Below are 20,835 nucleotides of genomic sequence, written 5' to 3'. Positions count from 1 at the left end.
ATATCTCGGCTACCTCAGTCTTAATAAATTTATTTTATTTTAAGACCATATGATATGGCAACCTGAAGTCTTCGCTCTGTTTGGCGACAATGGCGAGTTAAAGTATTTTAATAAAATACAGTTTTGTTAGTATAACTTTATATTCGAATTAAAATTATTTAATGTTCTAAACGTCGAAGTTTACTAAATCATTTTTAAAATGAAGGACAGTAGGTCAGCTACTATAGAAGATTTGCCAGATCCAATTATTGAATACATTTTAAGTTACTTGTCACCATATAAAGACCTTAAAGAATGTATGCAAGTTAATAAAGCTTGGTATCGCTATGTTTATGGTAAATTTTTCCTCCTACTTCTTACAACGATAGTACTTTATTTAATTATCTTTATTAATCTTTGTTTAAAATTTTGCTCTTCATTTTGTTTAATTAGATTAGTCTATATACAAAGACATATAGTTATTACATTTAAGGCTTGCCTTTTGTTTACTTATAATAAACACACATAAAATATTCCCAATTATACGTTTATTGTGACTATATGGTATTAAAAATTGATAAAATAACTCAATATTGACATAAGAAAATGATATTGAAAAAAGATATATAAGGAAATAAATATTGGCAATCTTTTTCTTATTTTGCAATATTTACAATAAAAAATTCTAGTTTCTAAAAAATTCTATAACATATAAAATTTATTATGTATAATTAAAAATGTAAATGTTTTTATAGAAATCTAATAGAGACATATAAACTGACCACTGAAAATGAGTACAGATTATTAATATCTTCTCATTACTGACCCTTCTGTTTAAAGACTAAATTTCATAATACAGATTCTTTACTGCTATTCATCTTTATTTAATTTTCACGAATAAACTGATGTTAAATAAATATCTGTTCTGTAGTATCCTTTGAGGTACGTAAATTATTATGATCGCCAATTTGATTAAATAAATATAGTGGGCATTCTTTTATTATTTTTATATATACGTAAATTATTATGTGATCGCCAATTTGAATAAATAAATATAGTGGGCATTCTTTTATTATTTTTATATATTAATTTGAAAAATGACACGATACAAATTAGCATTTTTTTTAGGTAATTACGTGTTAAATGTAGTCTACTTTAGATATTTGTTAAATATTATTGTTTTTTTGTAATTTTCAGTAAGAACATTCTTCAGTATCATTTAAATCCTTTTTCCTTTTAACAACGAAAGTAAACTAAAAAAAAAATCAAAAATAAACAGATGTACAATTGTAAATTACCCTTTAAAAATAACTAACCATTTAATTATATTGCTTTGCATTGAAAAAAAAAAAACTTAAGAGTTTCTAAAAATATCTAGCACTATTACTCCCACTCTGATGAATCAACACCTTTATTTCCTACTCTTTTTTAATGAATATAATTTTGCTAAATATTCTTCTATCACCTTCAGTTTGATTAAAAAACATTTAAAAAATATAAAGAATCAAAAATTTTACCCATATTCTAAGATAATAAGAAAAGAGGCCTCTTAACAATTTCACTTGCGTAACTGTTTCACTTATGAATTGCAAGTAACAAAATTTAATTCCCAGCTTGGTTAGGATTTAGTGTTGATCCAGAACTTAGCTTTTCTTTGAAAATGGGCTTATTTGTTTTGCAGAATATTAAATTTTTAAGTTATATAAATTATTTAATATTCTCTATTTTTAGATGTTATTCGTAAGACGCAGAGAGATTTTTATAATGCTGTTTGCAACATGGCTGTGCAATGGGTTCATCAAGTAGCTGATCCGGGGCCAACCATATCAAAAAGGTATTCTCACAGTGCTTGTTGTTGTGAGAATTCTATGTATATATTTGGTGGCTGTACTACTGCTAACACTACTTTCAATGACCTATGGCGGTTAGATTTAGGAACACGATGTTGGATCAGACCTCTTGCAACAGGTAAAATTATTGTTATCTGTATTTTGTCGTAGTAAAGTTTGTTTTATTATTATTCATTGCTTTCAATGTAAATATCACAAAAAGTCAACTATTTCAATTTAATTTTCATCTTGTTGAAAAAAAAAAGGCATGGCCAAAATTCTAAATTAGTGTGTATGTTTTACATTATATAGTAAGCCTCTAATGAGTTTATACCAATGGTAGTTAAACTAGTGAAGTTTTTGAGCTATTGTATCATTTTTAAATAGTATAGTGTTACAAATGAAAAGAGCTACCAAATTTTTCAAAAACTTTTATGTTTACATTCATCAGCTCAGAGGAGACCAAAGATCTTCCTCTGAGTGGCGATTAGACAGTCACAGGTCTAGACAAATATTTTGCTAGCTCATTTCATATATATATATACAAAAAAAAACACGATGAAAATTAAGAAAAACAATTAGTTTCATTTATTGCGCATAGGCTGCAAGTAAATAGAACTCATAAAATAAGTTCAAAATGTAGAGAAAACATGGGAAAAATTACAGAACAATGAAAAAAAAGGGGAAAAAAATTCCGAAAAAAGGAAACAATTTTTTTTAAAAATCCAGAAAGATGTGATCTTTTCATCAGCTCACACGATTATATCCGCAAAGAAGAGTGCTTTCTAATATTGTACATATTAATATAGCCAAAGCAAAATATATCAATACAATAGTGTGACATTTGAACTTATTAACCACTTAATTTTGATCTGTGTAATGATTATTTGAGTTAGAAGAGGTGATTAATCTATATTTGTTTTATTTTGATAGGTACTTATCCTCCTCCCAAAGCTTGTGCAACACTTGTAAATTATGGAGAAAACCTTATTTTATTTGGAGGGTGGACTCACACAGCTCCTTATCCACTTCATCAGGTTTGTTAGTTTTTTTCTTGTATTGATATTGTTATACTGAATTTTAAGATAATTTCTTTAGTTCTAATGTTGTAAATTTTTTTATGCCTTTTTAATTTTTAGAATTGTAAGACTCCTAAACAAGCATGCAAATGAATCTTAAAAAATTCCTAAATCTTATTTCCTAGCTGCTCGATTTAAACAATATTTTTTAAACCAATCCTATCAGCCAATTAGTTTTTTCTATAGTAGTGAATTATCAATAATGTTTTATAATGTATTGTTTTCAGCTCTAAAGTTTTTTAAAGGAATAAATATGCAAGTAATAATTATTGTTAATTATCTTCTTTTAATTTTGGAACTCTCACTCTCAGCTTTTCTAAGTGCAAATTTCTGATGTGATGCAATGTAAAATAAATAATTTATTGAAAATAAATGCTGCCTATCTGTGTGCACTAGCAAGTTCATGGGCAATAAGGGGAGAAGGCATGTCTTTTTGCAAATCACAACTGATTTGTTAACTATTATTAAATGTTTGAAATTTAAAAATTGATAAAGCTTATTTGGATAAGTTTATTTAAGTTTTTAATGCTGCATAAAACATTGTCAAAGCTGTCAAACAGATAAAAATATTTGAAAGATTAATTATTTTTTATAGTTGGTATTTTATATGCAGAGTTGAACAACTGATTCATTTCAGATGACTGTTCACATGCATAGTTTTGTAATTTTGAACTCAACCCATAAGATAAGGGAACTACTATATTACGAATGGGAACACACTTGTCTTTCTGAAGAGCTTTTTGAATGAAACTAATACACATTTTCATTGCCGGTGAAGAATACTCACAAAAATTTTGCATGTTTTGCCTGACCACAAAGAAACTCTTATTCATTATCCATCTATCATTGTAGTGGACATTTTACATGATGACTGTTAAAGGTGGAATTTAGGACCAGTGATTGCTCTTGTGGGTTGAAACGCGTCAAACACGCTAAAAATATTCGAGGAGTAAATAAGTTTTAATGCGTCTCCTTGGACATGTAGTACTTCAGTGCAGAAAAAATAGAGCAACAGCTGTGTTGGTAGAATTAAAACCAAACTTTAAATATGTATAATAAATTTCTTTTTCTTTGTTATTAATGGCCAATAGGGTATTAAATTATATCTTTTCTTTTCCTTGATGCAGATGTTTGATTTGTCCTAATTCAAATATTACTATTATAACTCTTCTTTATTTTAAATTCTTTTTTTTTTTTTTTGTCTATCAATAAATAAAATAATATTATAAATACGAACAATAATTGATAGATGAAGAGGTTAAGAATTCATATCTTAAATAGAGACCCATCTTTAGTAGAGAGAGACCCAAAAATATGCAAGTACCTGTAATTTACTAAGTCTTGCAGAATCAAGTAGGGGCACTATGCAAATCATTCTGTTATCATCAGAACTGTAACTTGTGTTACCTCAATGAAAAGCATACATTTTTTTAAGCTCTTCCTGCTTGTTAATGTTTGTTCAATTACAATATTAGTTTTTGTTAGAACTACTATCGACTTCATATCAAGTACCAACTTTATGATTATTTCCATTTTCTTCATTCTATAGCCTTATTAATTTTATCCTCTTCTACTTCTCTAGGTATGGAGAATGTTTAACCAGATCCATGTATATAATACAAGGACCAATAGATGGACTCAGATTACTTCAGCTACTAGTTGTCCTGCTATGGCTGGCCATTCTGCTACTGTTCATGGTGATTTAATGGTAGTTTTTGGTGGCTTGCAAAGGCAAACCTGTGATGGACCTTTTCAAAAGTAAAATTTATTTTTGCATTTAAAAAGACTTAAAAGAATTTATTTTTACATTTATTTCCATTTGATGTTTTTAAAACTAAGTTCTACCTAATCTTTCTTATATATTCCTGAATTGTTTAGAAATTTTAAGAAAAGTGCAGAAGCGAGCAAATTTTTTTAGCAAACGATTTGCCAGTAAATTATCTTATTTGTGAAGAACATTTTATTACTTTTTGCGATAAAGTTGTATAATTTTTTAGCTATTTTAGAACTATAAACATATTTTTTAAAGTGAGTTTTTAAAGCTGGTGCCCAAAATATATCAAAAACTATTTAATCAGTTGATCAGAATTTTTTTTTCTGGTCTTAAGAAAGTTTTAAGCCATAATACTTTTTTTTAATGATTTTTGTGACATTTTTATGTTTATGAATATAGAACGATTCCTTTTTTATTAATTGTCAAACTGCTGGTAAAAGGAGCGAAAATGTTTTAGTGGATTTAACAAAGGAACAAAGCAGTAAAGGAAAACAAATTAATAATTTTTAATTTTTTTCTTTACTCAATGCTGAATTTTTATATTCAGTGTAGATTCCTTCTTAACAAGTTGAATGTAAGTTCCAATCAAAAGGTTGTATAAAAAAGGTCTTCTGCGATTGTTACAATATTCCTTTATTTTCTCTAAATTTATTAGAGTTTTACTTAATCATTGATTTAGTGGACATAAAATAAAGTTTTAATCTTGGAAAATTGCTATCGTAAAATAGGAAAACAGTTTGTCGCTAGAAAAAGGGGTACATCATTGAGGTTTTCAATGTGCATGACTATTTGAGAGAATTAAAAAAAGAAAATTTTAGTTTTATTCCCTCAAATGAAACTTACGTGTAACACCACTGGGTTAAAAAAGTATAATAGCTTTGAGAAGGGGTAATATGGAGTATTATCTAATTGTGAAATATAATATAAAAATGAGAAAATGAATAAATTCTAAATTTCGCTTCAACTTTAAGCCTGTACCGCTAAATCTACTATTATTAACATGAAGTCAATTTTATAAGTCTTACTTTTGTTGAATATTTTAATTTTAATAATGAGCAGTCATTTTTTTAAACGGGGTGAATTTTTTTAATTTCAATTTAAAATATCTCAAATTAAAAAAATGGCTGTGTTAATTAAGTTGTTGAATTATTATGTAAACTTTGTTTTTATTCCATCACCAATAATGATCAACTTGTTTAGTTTTATTAAGGGTCCTCTTCAGTTATTATTTGTTAAGTAACTAGTTCATATTTTTTTAATATTTTTATTTCATTTTATTCATAAAAATGTTCTATAAAATCTGGTTACAAAGATTGTAAATAATTTTAATGTTTTCAGAATTGTTATTATAGTTTTGAAAAAGTTTAAAATTTGGCAACTAGATACAATCAAGCAAATTTAAATGAATCAAATTGTTCAAAAATATCACAAAATTTTAATTAGTGTATTGTACTAAGTGTTAATTAGTTTATTGTCCCATATCTTGTTTAATTAAAGATCTAAATACTATAAAAAAATGACATTTAAGAAATCAGGAAGATTTTATCATTTCTAACTCAAAACAAGACCCTAACTATGCCATCAGTTCAGACAATCTTTTATGCAATTACATAATTAATTATAATAGCAGGAAATTTTTTAGACCATCATACATATTTAAACTCCTTAGATTATTGTCCTATAAAGGGTAATTCACATTTCTTTACAGAGAATCTGAAAAATGTTTTCTTGTAACAGGTTCTATACACCTCTTCACAAAAATACTTCTTGAATCAGCCAACTACCCAGTAGCAGCGAGCACCACAGATTTATTTTTGCCTTTCAGACTAATTCTATTCTTCTGTAACAGAATTATAGTTCAAAGCAAATTTATAACTTGTTAGAAATTCATATATTTAATATAAATATTAAGTTTAATTTTATTTATTTATTGTTTTGGTATTATATACAGTGGAACCTGTCTAAATTGACCACCCTCGGGACCAAGTCAAATGGTCACTATATAGAGGTGCTCACTTTACGAAGACTCTTTAAAAAGGACTCTTGAAATAAAACTAGTAGAAAATGGTCACCTTTCTCAGGCGTTCACTTTACCCAGGTGGTCACTTTTACAGGTTCTACTGTATTAAATACAGCCAGCGAAATAAAAAATTGGCATTTGTTTTATTTTTAAGCAACCTTTCTTTTAATTAAATGCTGGGTAATGAATTACAGAAAATGTAATTCCTTTGCTCTGCTTTTAAAAATTTGAAAAAGAAACAAAACAGTATACTAAGTCATACTAATAAAGGGAATGTGGTTATGTGTTTTTTACAGCTCCCGAGATGGATAAATACTGAAATTGTATATATGTATTTTTCCTTTAATTAAAATGGAATAAGTAGGATCTTTTTTAAGAGGATGGATCTTTAATAAGTTATATTTGTTAGATTAGCTTTTTTTTTTTGTTGAACTGTTATTTTATTTTTATACAACACAGTTGATATCCTACTAAATTTTTTTATAGTTCAAGTGATGTTTGGACGCTAGATCTGAAAACCTATAAGTGGCAAAAGCAGGAAACTACAGAAACACTACCCCCACAACGTTATGGTCATTCGCAGGTATAAATAAAATTATTTAATAAAATTTAGAACTAATGTAAATAATCTTTTATAGCATTTTATTTTTATTTGATGCAAAAATTGCTTTTATGGTTTTAATTGAAATTTGCTAAAAAAATTTGTTAGTTTTAGCCTTTGAGATAATTAACGTGGTTTTTCAAAGATATGTCGCCAAGGAAAATAAAAAAAGCCACATATTAAGTGTTTGAAAGTCACATATTAAGTCTTTGCATCTTGTGAAAAACTATCTAGACTTTAGAATGGACAAATAGCTTAAATGTTTTAAAAGTTATTGAACTTTTTTAAAAATCCACAATTTGGCAAAATTTTTCCACCTATATAAAAATTATCGAAATTATTGCCTTATTCTCAATTTTCGTAAGTTTTTATGAGTTCAGGCAATGCAGCATAGGAGTAAGTTTTTAAATATTAAAAAATTATAGCACAAATGCTCTAAATTTTCACAAAACTGTAGCTTTTTTCCATATTGACGTTTTGTGCCATTTTAAAAATAAACATAGAAACTCTGGCTTTAGATGAGCTTAACTTGACTTAATAGTCATGACTAACTGTTGCAAACTCACAGCAGTTACGAAAATAGCATATTCTTTGTAAAAAAAAGCTGTAATCTGGAAAAGCTCTTCATTTCTAAATGTTTGGTTTGCAGTTCTTAAGGCATATAACTCATTTTTTATTTAATTCAGTTCTTATAGTTTTTGTTAAAATAATTATTGGAAATATATCCATTTCCTCTTACTCCAATTTTTAGTACCTTTTCAAAATAATAATGTAACATAACAACAATTTTTTAACTTTTAAAAAGTTTTCAAACTTATGAAAGTGACGGAAAATTGAGTAAGTGTAAATGGCACTTCAGAAAAAGCTATTAGAATTTATTAATTATTTTTAATCTTTTTTAATGAAAAATATTTATATAGCTTTTATATGCAAAAAGGAAAAGACATGGAAAGGAGCATGTTTAGTTCGAAAAAAAATAATATCTGTTCTTATTTTTTTTTTTATTCTGTTTTTTAAAGAATTTTTGCAAAGTTAGTCTTCGATAAACTTCTCTAAAAGCTTGATAGCAAAAATTTTCTTATCAGCACATTCTTATGATTTAGTATTTTTGAATTTTTTAGAATTAATGTGAATAATTAAAATTAACGCAATTAAATTTTGAATATAAAGTGGGAGTATTAAAAATTTTCTTATGAAATTGGAAAATGCAATTTTTTAATGTTATTATTGTTTTCAGATTGCCATTGATCGCCATCATTTGCTAATCATTGGTGGCTGTGGTGGCCCTAATATGGTAATTTTTTTATTTTTAATAAAGTAAGCTTGATTAAATTTTTACCCCAGATTTATAAACATACAAGAGAGATACACCATTCATAAATGTTTGTTTAGCGATCTAGGAAGTTAACTTAGAAGTTAATCCTCTTTCTGTTTAAAGATTACAAGTGTTTATGTATCTTGCCTGCTCTGTAATACAAACGTTTATGAATCTTGGGGTAACTTAGATAATTTATAAGATATATCAATTTTTGTTTTATTGCTTATTTTGTACCTTCCAACAACAATATTTTCTAAAATTAAGAAATTTTATAGTTTTAGAAAATATTTTCTCATTGCAAAATGAGTCTGTTACGTATATAGTTTAATAAGCAGTAGTTAAAAGAATTTTGTCCGCCACAACATATGAATAATTTAACTATAGGGGGAGAGATGAAGTTTTATTGAAATTCTGTTTCTTTTCAAAATTGAACTCTAGTATGCAACTAATGGAAAAGAATATTTTGTACAAATCTCTGGAGGGTATATATTTTATTTTTAATTTCAAATGCAGTATTTTATATTTTTGTATCTCCAATCTAGCTCTACACTGATATTTGGCTTTTAAAAATGAATAACCGTTCAGATGGACTGTGGGAATGGCAAGAAATGGAAGTTAAATCCAAAGAAAATGCCGCTCCTCATGTTGCCTTTCATCCTGCTTGCAAAGTAATGACATTTTAACCAAACATAGCAATTTTAAATAAGCTATTATTGTACTATTTAATTTCTAATGTTTAATTTTATGCATAATGAATATTGCTGATGTTTATATACTAAGTTCACCTTATATAATGAAGTTATTATCCACATATTGATATCTACCCTTTTTATAAGTTTGTAATTGTAGTATTTATTACTTGAATGCATTTGAATTGTAAAACCCATTCTTATTGATTTTTAGTTTTAAGATTTGTTATTGCTGAATGCAGTTCAATAATTTTATGCATGTTAAAAGAAAGTGAATATTGCTTGATGTTTATATACTAAGTCCACCTTATATAATGAAATTATTATCTACATATTGATATCTACCCTTTTTATAAGTTTGTAATTGTGGTATTTATTACTTGAATGCATTTGAATTGTAAAACCCATTCTTATTGATTTTTAGTTCTAAGATTTGTTATTGCTGAATGCAGTTCAATAATTTAGTAATGTGATTAAATAATTTAGTCATGTTTAGTTTTCCCTATTTTTCTGTGAATATTGCAAAATGTTGTTTTTGCTTCAATTCATAATTTTGTATATCTTTCATATTTAATGTTAAATATTTATGCCTGTGGTTTTGACAAATAGTACAAATTTTTTTACCTTTTTTATTTTGTTTATGATAATAGAGAAATTTTTTTATATAAATTGCCATGTTTTTATTTTATGTTTTAATTATTTTTTGCACTACATACAATTTTATAGCTAATTAAAATTTACATTTCCTTTAGTGAAAGTGTTTCTTTCTTTTTCTTTTCTTTTTTTTTATATGTATATATCCATCATTATCATACATTTTTTTAATACCATCTTTGCTTCTTTAATCTATGCTGTATATTGTGTATTATTATCTATATATCGATATATATTTTATCTATAAAGTATAGTCTTTAATCCATGTTTCTTTTTTATACGTCAGGTTGGTAGCCAGGTGGTTGTCATGAGTAAAACTCAACGCTCTCGAACATCTGCTTCTTCATTACCTCATCTATTGCGAGCACCATCTCGCATTTGGGTTCCACCTCGAAAGTATGACATTTTTTTTTGTTAAAATTTACATTATTATTTCTTTTATAGTAAATATTTATTTATGTCTTTGATGGAGGAAAAATGTGGAGTGCACAAAATTAAAAATGGAACACCCGGAATAATTTTTGATCAGTTGATTGATTTTCATGTACCAAGAATCAATTGTTTGAGGGCTTGATTTCAAATATGCTAATTAATTAGGGCAGATAATATTTTAAGATACAAAGGGAAACATATAAATATACTTTCACTGAAGGAATATACCTTTTTTTTCTACGGACTTTCGCTCTTGATAATCAAAGTATATGAGATTGCCAAAAACTGGAAAATATGGTTCCAATAGTTAGGTCAGAAAAGTGATAAAAAGTTATGACCTCTAAATGTTAACCCTTTCGAGCCGACTGTCACATATATGTGACAGCAAGAAACGCGCTCACTTCCCGGCCGACACACCCGCGTGTCAGAGAGTTTTCTCGTTCACCCCCGACCGTCACTTATTTGTGCCAGCGTTTCGGAACGTTTTAAAAAATGAAATTTCTTCCAAAAGATGGCATTGTATGTCCATATGGTTTCAGATACATGTAGATTTGACCTTCTACTCAAGATGAAAGTACATTCACGTGGTTTTTAGGGGAAGGAGTGGAGGGGGGAATGTTTTATGAGGGCTCTTTAAATTAGCACGTGATATTTATTTACAGTAAGTAAGGGAGTTTTTTTTATCTCTCGCTACCTTCGATTTTCGGATTAGTTTTTAGTGGATAATTAGATCTTGTAGGCTTGAATTTTTTTTCTTTTTACCGTTAGAATGTCGAAGCGTCGAAAATTTTTAACTGAGCTGGAAATAGAGGAAATTATGCAAAATATTTAAACTTATTAATATTTATATTACATTTAAACAATAAATAACTTAAGTAAATAAAGTATCCATAGAAATATATATAAAGCATATGTCACTTAAATACTCTACAGAACAATATTAAACAACGCGCTGATATTTCGGTAATTTCATGGAACTAGGCTTAACATCAAAAAACCCTCCGGCCCTGGGGAGACACACGCTAGAGAGACTGCTGGCCTCAGCGGTAAGCGCGCTTTGCGTCGCGAAAGGGTTAATTTTACTTTTTGCGTACTTCGCCATATCTTGAACTTTTTAAACAAATCAAAATATTTTTGAACGCAATTATAAAATTAATTTATCCGAAGATAGTTTGATGAAAAAATATCTATTTACAGTCGGATTCATAATTCTCCTGATAAAAGACCCTCATCTAGGTCCAAATTTTTGACCGCACTCCTGCCCAATTAGTTTGAAACATATTTTCCAGAGTGTGGATATATATTTTCAGGGTCAAGAATCCTAATTTGTTGAAAAATATGCTTTTTCAGAGAGAGAGTGTTTTTTTTTTTTTTTTTTTTTTGTATCTGATTTCTTAACTGAAGATATCATTTGCTCCTATTAATTAGCATATTTGAGGCCATGTCTTCCAAGAATTAAGATTGAGTCTTGGTATATCATATTATTAAATCATATTATTAATTCCGTTTTTTTTAATTTGCACACTATAAATAAAATTACACTATTGCCTGCTTTTCCATGGTACTGTTTTAATTTAAACTTGAGTATATTAAATTTAAAAAAAATATGATTATTCAAATCAAATGCTTGACTTTTTTTAATTTTAAATTATATTATTAGTTATTAAACTATGTCATTCATAACTGTCCACCATTCTATCAATCATTTTAATTTAATATTTATTTAAACTAGAAATTTTATAAAAATAGATTTCATAGTAAACTGTTCAATTCTTTATTCTACTGCAGCAGGTTTATTATCAATTTGAAAATGGTCTTGTAATTCATTTAATTTTTTAATTAAAATTTAAATTAAGTTTTATTTTCTTTCTTGAAATTTTATTTATTATTATTATTTTTTTTTTTTTTACATTTCTTTATTTTTCACTCTGAGTACTCAGTTTTTAAAAATATTATTAGTTTTTAAGAAGTTTTACCACATTAATGAGGTGCTATTTCTATATAATAGAGCACGATTTATCTAGACTCTGATTAACTAGATCCATCTAGAACAGTTGATTAACTAGATCCATCTGGAACAGTAGATTGCATCCATGTATTGTATCTGCCTAGGGCAATAGGTTCCACCTATGTATAGGTGAATCTAGGACAATACCTTATGTCTAATATATATATTCTGTCTAAGGCAATAGCCTTTTCCAAAAAATATTCTTTCAGGAAAATGTTCTTTCAGATTGTCTGAAGGGTGGTTAAAAAATTGCTTCTTTTAGCATTTGGTTTCCTTGAAAAGAGGAAACCCTATTTTTGCTCAGTTTCAACAAAAGTGATTGAAAGATGGAAGGGTTCTTCTATAAAATTACAAATGTCTTCTTTTTTAAGATTCAAATAAGAAAATAATGTGTTTCCAGTGTATTCTAAACATATACTACTAAATAAAATTGATGATAGTATATTTTTCCAATAAGTTTTGTAGGATATTGGAGTATTTTAAAACATGTCTGGAAGATGCAAAAGAGTTTATTGTTTACACAAAAAAAAGAGAGTGTTTAAAGGTTGAAGAAAGGCCAAAACAGAAACAACATAGCACTTAGATATGTCATTTGCATATTCGTATGGTATAATAAAAAAAGAGTGCGAGATTTAATATTAAACTTTTTATCAGTTTTTTTGCAATGACCAGCTTTGTATCATTTTCGAGTCATTTTTAAATCCTTGCAGTTAACTTGATTCCAACCAGTTTTGATATTTGATCGATTTACTGCATATTGTAAAGCTAGTGACTCATGTGTTCAATTAAAATCTTTCAGTTCCAAAGCAAAGACATCTAAACGGCCATCGTCAGAACTCGATCCTTGTGTAAATGGTAAAAGAGGCGTTCTGAAACGACCCGCCGACCCCCGTCCAGCTCAGGTATCTAGTAGTGATGAGGATGACACATACGGTCAAAAAAATGCTGAGAAAAAATCTGCATCAGGTAGCCCAGAAAATTCTTTTTCTTCATCTTCATGCAGCAGTAATAATTCCTCAACCTCTGATTCTCCATCCACATCTGGACATGCCATCAGAAGTTCATCTCCTCCTTCTAATTTGGCAAACCAGAATTCTGAAGGGGCTGGTCCTTCTGGTGGTTCCCCACCCAGTGGTCCATTTCAGAACTCATCAAGACCAAATAATTCTACTGTAATAATAGGTAATAACCCTTTTGCACGGAACAATAGGCAGAGGCAGTTAGAAGGACTTGATCGTATGGAACAAAGAATAAAGGATCTCAAAGCTGGGTAATAATCTATTATTTATATTTATTTTTTTTAGTAATGAATTTGTATCTATGTTAATTTATAATATTAGAGATACACTTGAATCTTGATCCATCACTCCCATATCTTTAATTTTCGTGTGTGTATCATATTGTTTTAATGGTCCCCTCGCAAATAATATTCTTATAACGTTAATAACGATTGCTTTTTGCTTTTGAAAATTGCAGAGTGCTGCCTCTACCACTCAACATTTTTTATGGACATTAAAAAAACATTGAACACGTTTCTCAAAAAAAAAGTTATTTTTGATGAAGAAAATGTGGATTTGTTGTAGTTTGGGGAAAATGTCTCAAACAGAAAGTTTGATGTTTATGCATCAATTGATGAACATACTGAAACTTGTAGTGTTTTTGGTTAAAAAAAATTGTTGTAGAAGCTGAAGAAGTGCAAATTAATACCGTTGAAGATGGCATAATGCTACCGCAACTGATGCCAACATTTTCAAAAGGCTTCAAAGCCTTTGATATGATACAGCGAAAAAATTACTGCATGGATCTAGGTTTTACTATATTAATTATACTTTTGCTATCTGTAATATTTCCAAATTTTTATGAAAAGTTAAATGTAATTTGTTATTGTCAGGGATGTGATTCTTCCGCAGATCCGCTGATTTCCGCTTTTTTCAGATTTTTCCATATCTTCCTCTCATTTTTCATAAATTTCCGCGAGGAAAAAATTTTTATGCAATAAATGTTATTTTGTTGAAAATTTTTTTCTTCTGCGGAGCGAAAGTATTGAAGCCCCCAATAAACCTTTATTCACATGTCAATCTGCTGGCTGGGGTAAAAGTGGTTGACCTTGGTAAAACAATGCCGTCTCCTACACCACTACTCTCTTATCTTTTCAGGGATGAAAGACTTTTTAAAATTTCCGACCATGTTCCAAAAACTTTTGGGGAGTCTAACGAACGATATAGTCGGACTTGCGATGAACTCCCCCTCCCCCTGCAGTAGCCTCCTGAGAAAATGATCTTCAGAAGAAAATGGGTAGAATTTCGGCATGTACGCCGTTGCCTTGACAACCGCGACTTCCGCTATAGATTGGAAAAAAGAAAAAAAGTTCTAATCAGTTTCGTTTCGGCCGCTGATACTTGATTTCTTTTGATTGGCTGATTTACAGAATTTTAAATATTAGGAACTGGGCCAGAATCTGCTAAAATTGCGATTCTTATTTAGATGATTTTTATGTAAATCATCGATTTTCGTATTTAACTGATTTAAAAGTTACTTTTTGAGATTCGTTTTTACACGATTTAAAAATCATTACTCGCAATTCCCATTCACGCAATTTAAAAATTCAATATCGCGATTTGTATTTAAGCGTTTTTAAAACCCAATAATGCGAGTTGTATTTAAACGTTTTTGAAACCCAATATCGCGATTCATATTCCCGCTAGTTTAAAATCCAATGTCGCGATTCGTATTCATATATATTTTTAAATTTCAATATTGCGATTCGTTATCACACGGTTGTAATATCAAACATCGATTTTCGTATTTATACGCGGTTTAAACATTACTCGTTGCGATAAGTATTCACGGACTCTAAAAATTATACATCGTGATTCTTATTTACGCGATTTAAAAATTCAATACCGCTATTTGTATTTTCGTGCTTTTAAAATCCAATATCGTGATTCTTATTCACGTGATTTTACAATTCAATATTGTGATTTTTACAGCTATTTTAAAATTGAACATCGCGATTCTTATTCACGCGATTTTAAAATCAAACATTGTGATTCTTATTCACGCGATTTTAAAATCCAACATCGCGATTCTTATTCAAGCGATTTTAAAATCCAACATCGCGATTCTTATTCACCCTATTATAAAATCGAACATCGCGATTCTTATTCACGCAATCTTAAAATCCAACATCGCGATTTTAAAATCTGATATCGCCTTATTCACGCGATTTTAAAATCCGGCATCACAATTCTTTTTCACGCGATTTTAAAATCAAGCATCGCGATTTTGAAATCCAACATCGCGATTCTTAATCTAAGGCCTCTAAAAATTGTGTGAGAAATGAACTTTCTTGTCCTATCAATACTGATGATTAAAAGTCTGCAAAACGCAGTCTACAGATCAGTCATGTTAATAAAAGACCATCGAAAAAACAAAGAACTGATGAGAAAGTCCATATAGGTCCTTTGACCATTAAAGAAATGTTTTTTAAAATGATATGATACATAAAATCGTGCTTATGCATAATTACTCAAAGTTATCTAAATCATTAAAAAAAAATTATTTTAATCAAGATTTTATTTAAGAACATAATTACCATTTATTTATATTTATTTGAATAGATAATAATGTAATCATTATCAGATTGGCTATTGAATTCATAAAATTTTTTCTTTTGCACGTTTAATGCTACAGTTATAAACTTCCTCTTTTTTGTGTTTTTTTCAATCACATCCCTGTATTGTGATTTGTCAAAAATTGTAATCACTTATCTTCAGTCAAATATAAACATTTGAATCTATAAATATACTCATCAATAAAGTTTCGCTGCTGTCTAACAATTTATTGTTAGATGAAAATAATTATTTTTTGTTAGTTTTTTTTAGTATATCAGAATTCTTTTTCAATGAGATATATATTTATAACTATTATTATGTAATTTAGTAAAGTGTTTGCCCAGAAGATAGAGAATCGAACTCCAGTCTGAATGAACCGGGGTTCAGAAGTCCTTCCAGAATCGAATTCCAGTTTGAAAGACCATTCAGAATCGGACTCCGGTCTGGAAGACCCTTCGAAATCGGACTTTAGTCTAGTAGACCCACTGAGTAAATGCAATATACGTGCTCATAAAATCTGTGGAATCAAAAATCCTGTGATCAGTTGCTGTGCATTACCAAGAGTACAGGGATCTAGAGAAAATCTCCTTCCCCTTCAGATCAAAGTCGCCTTGGTAATTAGTGGTATTGCCATCTATATCTGGGGTTCTGAGCTAAGATGTACTTTTCTCTCTTGTGGTACTCTCTTGTCAAATGAACGGGGCACTTTGCTTACTTGTTTCCCAAAAGGCCAATGGTTGCCGAAATAACAACGAACAGTAAAGTATTTTTAAAGAACACCCTTTAATCAGGGAAATTGTTGATGTTCAGAGATTTTTTTTTTCGATAATGAAAGTTTCTGTTCTAATATTTAGTGATATAGTTTGAAAAAATGTATAAAAATTATTGAAATTGTTATTGATATCCAACTGTTTTTTTATTTTAATTAAAACAGTAATGTCTAATCTGCATGCCATATTGAACTGGGTGAAAATTTAATAAAAAAAAGTTTCTAAAAGAATAAAAAAATCCACCTTCTTTTGTCATATTTGAAAAGAATAAATTAGAATAATTATGAACCAATGAATGTTAAGCTAAAACTTAATTTAGTTTAAAAATAGAAATATACTGAATAAAGTAAAGCTAACTCACGGGTATAAAGCACAATAATATCAATCTTTTAAAAAGACCTTATTAACGCTTGATCGCAGTGTCTAAAATATATTCTAATTGATGTTTTATCTGTGAACTCCATTCTCTTAAAGCTAGTGCTGTTCATTGCTAATACGATTGATTTTATTTATAGAAAATTAATCACGCAATCCAACAAACGTTCTAATTTTTTTCCCTTATTGTACCAAAATCAATTAACTAACGTCTAAGAGTTAGAATAAATTTGAATTTGAAGCAGTTTACACCTTTGTGAACGAACTAAATTGCACCAACCTTATATTGATAATTTGGGTATTTATCTAGTTTCTTATAAAAATTTTTTTTAATATTTAGCAAACTAAAAGTACTCTTAAACTTTGATTTAATTAACTTTGAATTTGACTTAATTGATAAGTCGAAAATTAGGATATTTAACTATCTTACAGAGTTGGAATTTTAATCTTATGTTTGAGTTTTCTTCTGCTAAAATCTTTCAACACTGACCTTGACTTTTTGAAATTATTCTACATTTTGAAAAATTCTAATTATTGAGTTAATGCCTATTCTATTATCCCACTCTTTCTTTATGTTTGGAAATATATTTTAATTTCTACATCTTGCACACATAGGATTCTCAATTGCCACCCACCGGATTCTTATTTCTCTTCATTTATTATCTTGTTTAAACCAGTTCCTCAGTCCCTATTGGCTAAACACGTTTATCTAGTGCTTTCTTTTGCACTTTATTCATGTTGGTTAGCTTTATTCATATGTCCAGACCCTTTCATGATGGGAATATATTTTATTTATCAAATATGTTTTTATCAGTTTTATTTTTAAATAAACTTTCTGTTCTAAATTTATATATCTTTATTTTTATATAGTTTTCCTACATTAGCAACTCAGAAGGTATATCAGAAACCTAATTCTCACATAGTAAGTGGTTCGAAAAATCCAATGTGTTTATATGTCCTCGATATCAGTACTGCTACAACCAAAGGCCATGTGACTTGGCGACCACTCAAGAATGAATCTCCCTCCGCTCCCGAAGAAATAATTTTGTATTCTCTTGTGCTTGGTAAAGGTGAACTTATTATGTTTGGAGGAATACAAAAAGATTTGAACTCTACTCAACAGGAAGGAGAAACCATACCTGAAGTAGTTTCTAATTCTTTGCATTACATGACTGCTGAAAGATTTGTTATTTGATGAAATTATTTCTAGACTTATCATGTTTCGAGTTGCACCAGTTTTAGTTGTAAATAAAAGGTTGTTGAAGACGTTCTTTCCCATAAATTTAATTGTTGTAATGTTTGGATTGATATGTCTGCTTTACTAAAAGATTTCAAAACTGTTATTGCTTATCTTTAAAATCATAATACAATAATGATATGTGTTGTTAATATGAAATGGCTGCTACATATGAATATTCTAGTAAATTTAAAGGCAATAAGATGAGATCTTGGTTGAAGGACATATTAAGTAAACTTACAAAAATAAGTTTTAGGATGTTTATAATTATCGGGAAGATGTTAACTAATTAACTTTTCATCATTGAGAAATGTGTTATTCAAAATTTTATTAGAATAAATAATGTTCTGTATTTAAGGATAATTCAATCAATTGTAATTTCAAAATTTGACTGTTTTTAAAATATTAGATGAATTAAATTTTAGAATAAGTTTTAATTTATATTCACTTAGTTGAAGAACATATTTAGTTATTTAAAAAATCAGTTTTAGGCTAAGTAAAAATGTCAGGAAGATCAAGTATATCTACTTTTTTCATTAAAAGATGTCTTATTTAAAATCTTACCAGAATAAATAATGTTCTATGTTTAAAGATGTTTCAATCAACTGGATTCAAAATAGTAGAGGTATTAAATTTTAAAATAAGTTTTAATTTATGTTCACTTAGTTGAAAAACATATTAAGTGACTAAACTTGCAAAAACCAATTTTAGACTGTGTAAAAATGTCTTAACAAATCAACTATTTTTATCGAGAAATGTCATATTCAAAATCTTACGAGAAATAATGTTCTGTATTCAAATATATTTTAATCAATTGCAACTTGAAAATTCAAAATATAACACATCTACTGTTCTCTAAATAGTAGATGTTTTATTTTTTAGAATAAGTTTCAATTTATGTTCACTTAGTTGAGGAACATATAAATTGACTCAAGGAACTTACAAAAATCAGTTTTAGAATATTTAAAAATATCAAGAAGTTAAAATAACTTTTTTTATTCCAAAACTTAACAGAATGAATTATTGTTCTATACTTACAGTTAATTGCAGCATTTTCTCAAACTTTGAAAATTAAGTGTTATCCAAATGGAATTTAATATGTTCTTTGAAAAAGCTCCTCCGTTAAGAAACATATGACTATTCATTCAAATTCAAATGTTAATTTATGTTTGCCGAATGAGAGAAAAAAGAAAGACGTTGATTAACGTACATGTCTAAACCAGTGAAATGACACCAAAAGTAAGCAAAATTTTGACTGTTAGTAAAAACTTTTAGTGTGGTATATTACTGACTATTTCTTTGGATGGGAAGTAAACAGTTTCCTTTTCTTTTTTTTACCATAATCTAAAATAATTCTTAAATTTTTAATCTTTCACAATATTGAAATAAGAATCTTACTGCAGACCATATACATGTGTTTACCATAAAAATGTTCTTTTAAATATAAACCTCCTGTATGTATTTTTGGTATTTCTTCTATGTGGTTTGTGAAGCAATAAATAGCAACTATGCAGATGTTATACTTTTGCATGAGCTTTTGTGACTCCTCAAAATGTTTTATCACTTGTTATTCAATGAGAAAATTGTGTATTGAAGAGAAATCACTTTACCAACTTGAGTTTTCAGATCATGAACTACATCTATATTGATTTATAGATACTTTCATAATATTTTTAGAAAATATCTATGTAATATATATATATTTATTTTAACAGCAATAATTTTTTTTAATCTGTTAGTACATGTCTTAATAATTTGTTATTTTTATGAAATTAAAGTGCCATTGAAAAAAAAAAGTTTAAAATTTAATAATTTCTTTTCAAATAGCAAAAAAGAGAATAAATTAAGAAAGGGAGATAAATTTGCAAACAATTGCATCAGTATTTCACTTTACCAACTTGAGTTTTCAGATCATGAACTACATCTATACTGATTTATAGATACTTTCATAACATTTTTAGAAAGTATCTATGCAATATATATATTTATTTTAACAGCAATAATTTTTTAAATCTGCAAGTACATGTCCAATTCATAATTCCTTTAATATTTTGTTATTTTTATGAAATAAAAGTGCCATTGAAAAAAAAAAAGGAACTAAATTTAATAATTTTTTTTTTTCAAATAGAAGAAAAAAGAATAAATTAAGAAAAGGAGATAAATTTGCAAACAATTGCATCAGTATTTCTCATCAAACTTTTAAATTTAATATAAAATAACCAAAATCAAGAAATTAAGTTTCTTTGATTCTTTTAGTTTATTACAATCCTTTTCTGAAAACCATAATTCAGCTTATTTAATTCTATTTCTCCTTAAGCGTACACTATTGTAAGGTTCGATCTGCTGTGCCTGTCTGTTTACTGGATGTTAAAAAAATCTTTTCTTAAGAATCTTAAGAATTTAATGTCAGCATTAGGAAAATAAGTTACACCTATCTTTTTAACTTAATTCTACTT

At 28.0% G+C, this 20,835-nt stretch overlaps 1 protein-coding gene across 3 annotated transcripts; it reads left to right on the top strand.

Moving 5' to 3' along the window:
- The first annotated feature begins 51 nt into the window (after nt 1–51).
- On the top strand, nt 52–20,472 carry Fbxo42 (F-box protein 42). Of its 3 annotated transcripts, XR_015429202.1 has the most exons (12): nt 52–335; nt 1,711–1,947; nt 2,742–2,845; nt 4,470–4,645; nt 7,168–7,264; nt 8,520–8,576; nt 9,143–9,268; nt 10,230–10,339; nt 13,183–13,653; nt 18,013–19,170; nt 19,243–20,117; nt 20,400–20,472. XR_015429202.1 is itself a non-coding variant. In XM_016059877.5 (10 exons), exons 1-10 carry the CDS (start codon nt 200–202, stop codon nt 18,335–18,337), a joined length of 1,839 nt encoding a protein of 612 aa, XP_015915363.1. In that variant the 5' UTR covers nt 58–199; the 3' UTR covers nt 18,338–19,681. The 3 variants fall into 3 exon arrangements, 1 of the variants encoding a protein (XP_015915363.1); XR_015429201.1 differs by having other exon boundaries at nt 58–335; nt 19,243–20,472; XM_016059877.5 differs by lacking the exon at nt 20,400–20,472 and having other exon boundaries at nt 58–335; nt 18,013–19,681.
- Nucleotides 20,473–20,835: the final 363 nt, after the last annotated feature.

The sequence above is a fragment of the Parasteatoda tepidariorum genome, chromosome 9 (genome assembly GCF_982258835.1).
Source record: "Parasteatoda tepidariorum strain Cologne lab strain chromosome 9, Ptep-v5.0, whole genome shotgun sequence".
In the NCBI taxonomy this organism is placed as follows: Eukaryota; Metazoa; Arthropoda; class Arachnida; order Araneae; family Theridiidae; genus Parasteatoda; species Parasteatoda tepidariorum.
This window is presented reverse-complemented; position numbering and strand designations above follow the sequence as displayed.

What these genes read in the sequence shown, in the direction of transcription:
- Fbxo42 (XM_016059877.5), top strand. Translation starts at nt 200, where the DNA reads ATGAAGGACAGTAGGTCAGCTACTATAGAAGATTTGCCAGATCCAATT. An exon ending in CTCCTTATCCACTTCATCAG is followed by an intron (nt 2,846 to 4,469) that starts GTTTGTTAGTTT and finishes CTACTTCTCTAG; the next exon opens with GTATGGAGAATGTTTAACCA. An exon ending in ATTTGGGTTCCACCTCGAAA is followed by an intron (nt 10,340 to 13,182) that starts GTATGACATTTT and finishes AAAATCTTTCAG; the next exon opens with TTCCAAAGCAAAGACATCTA.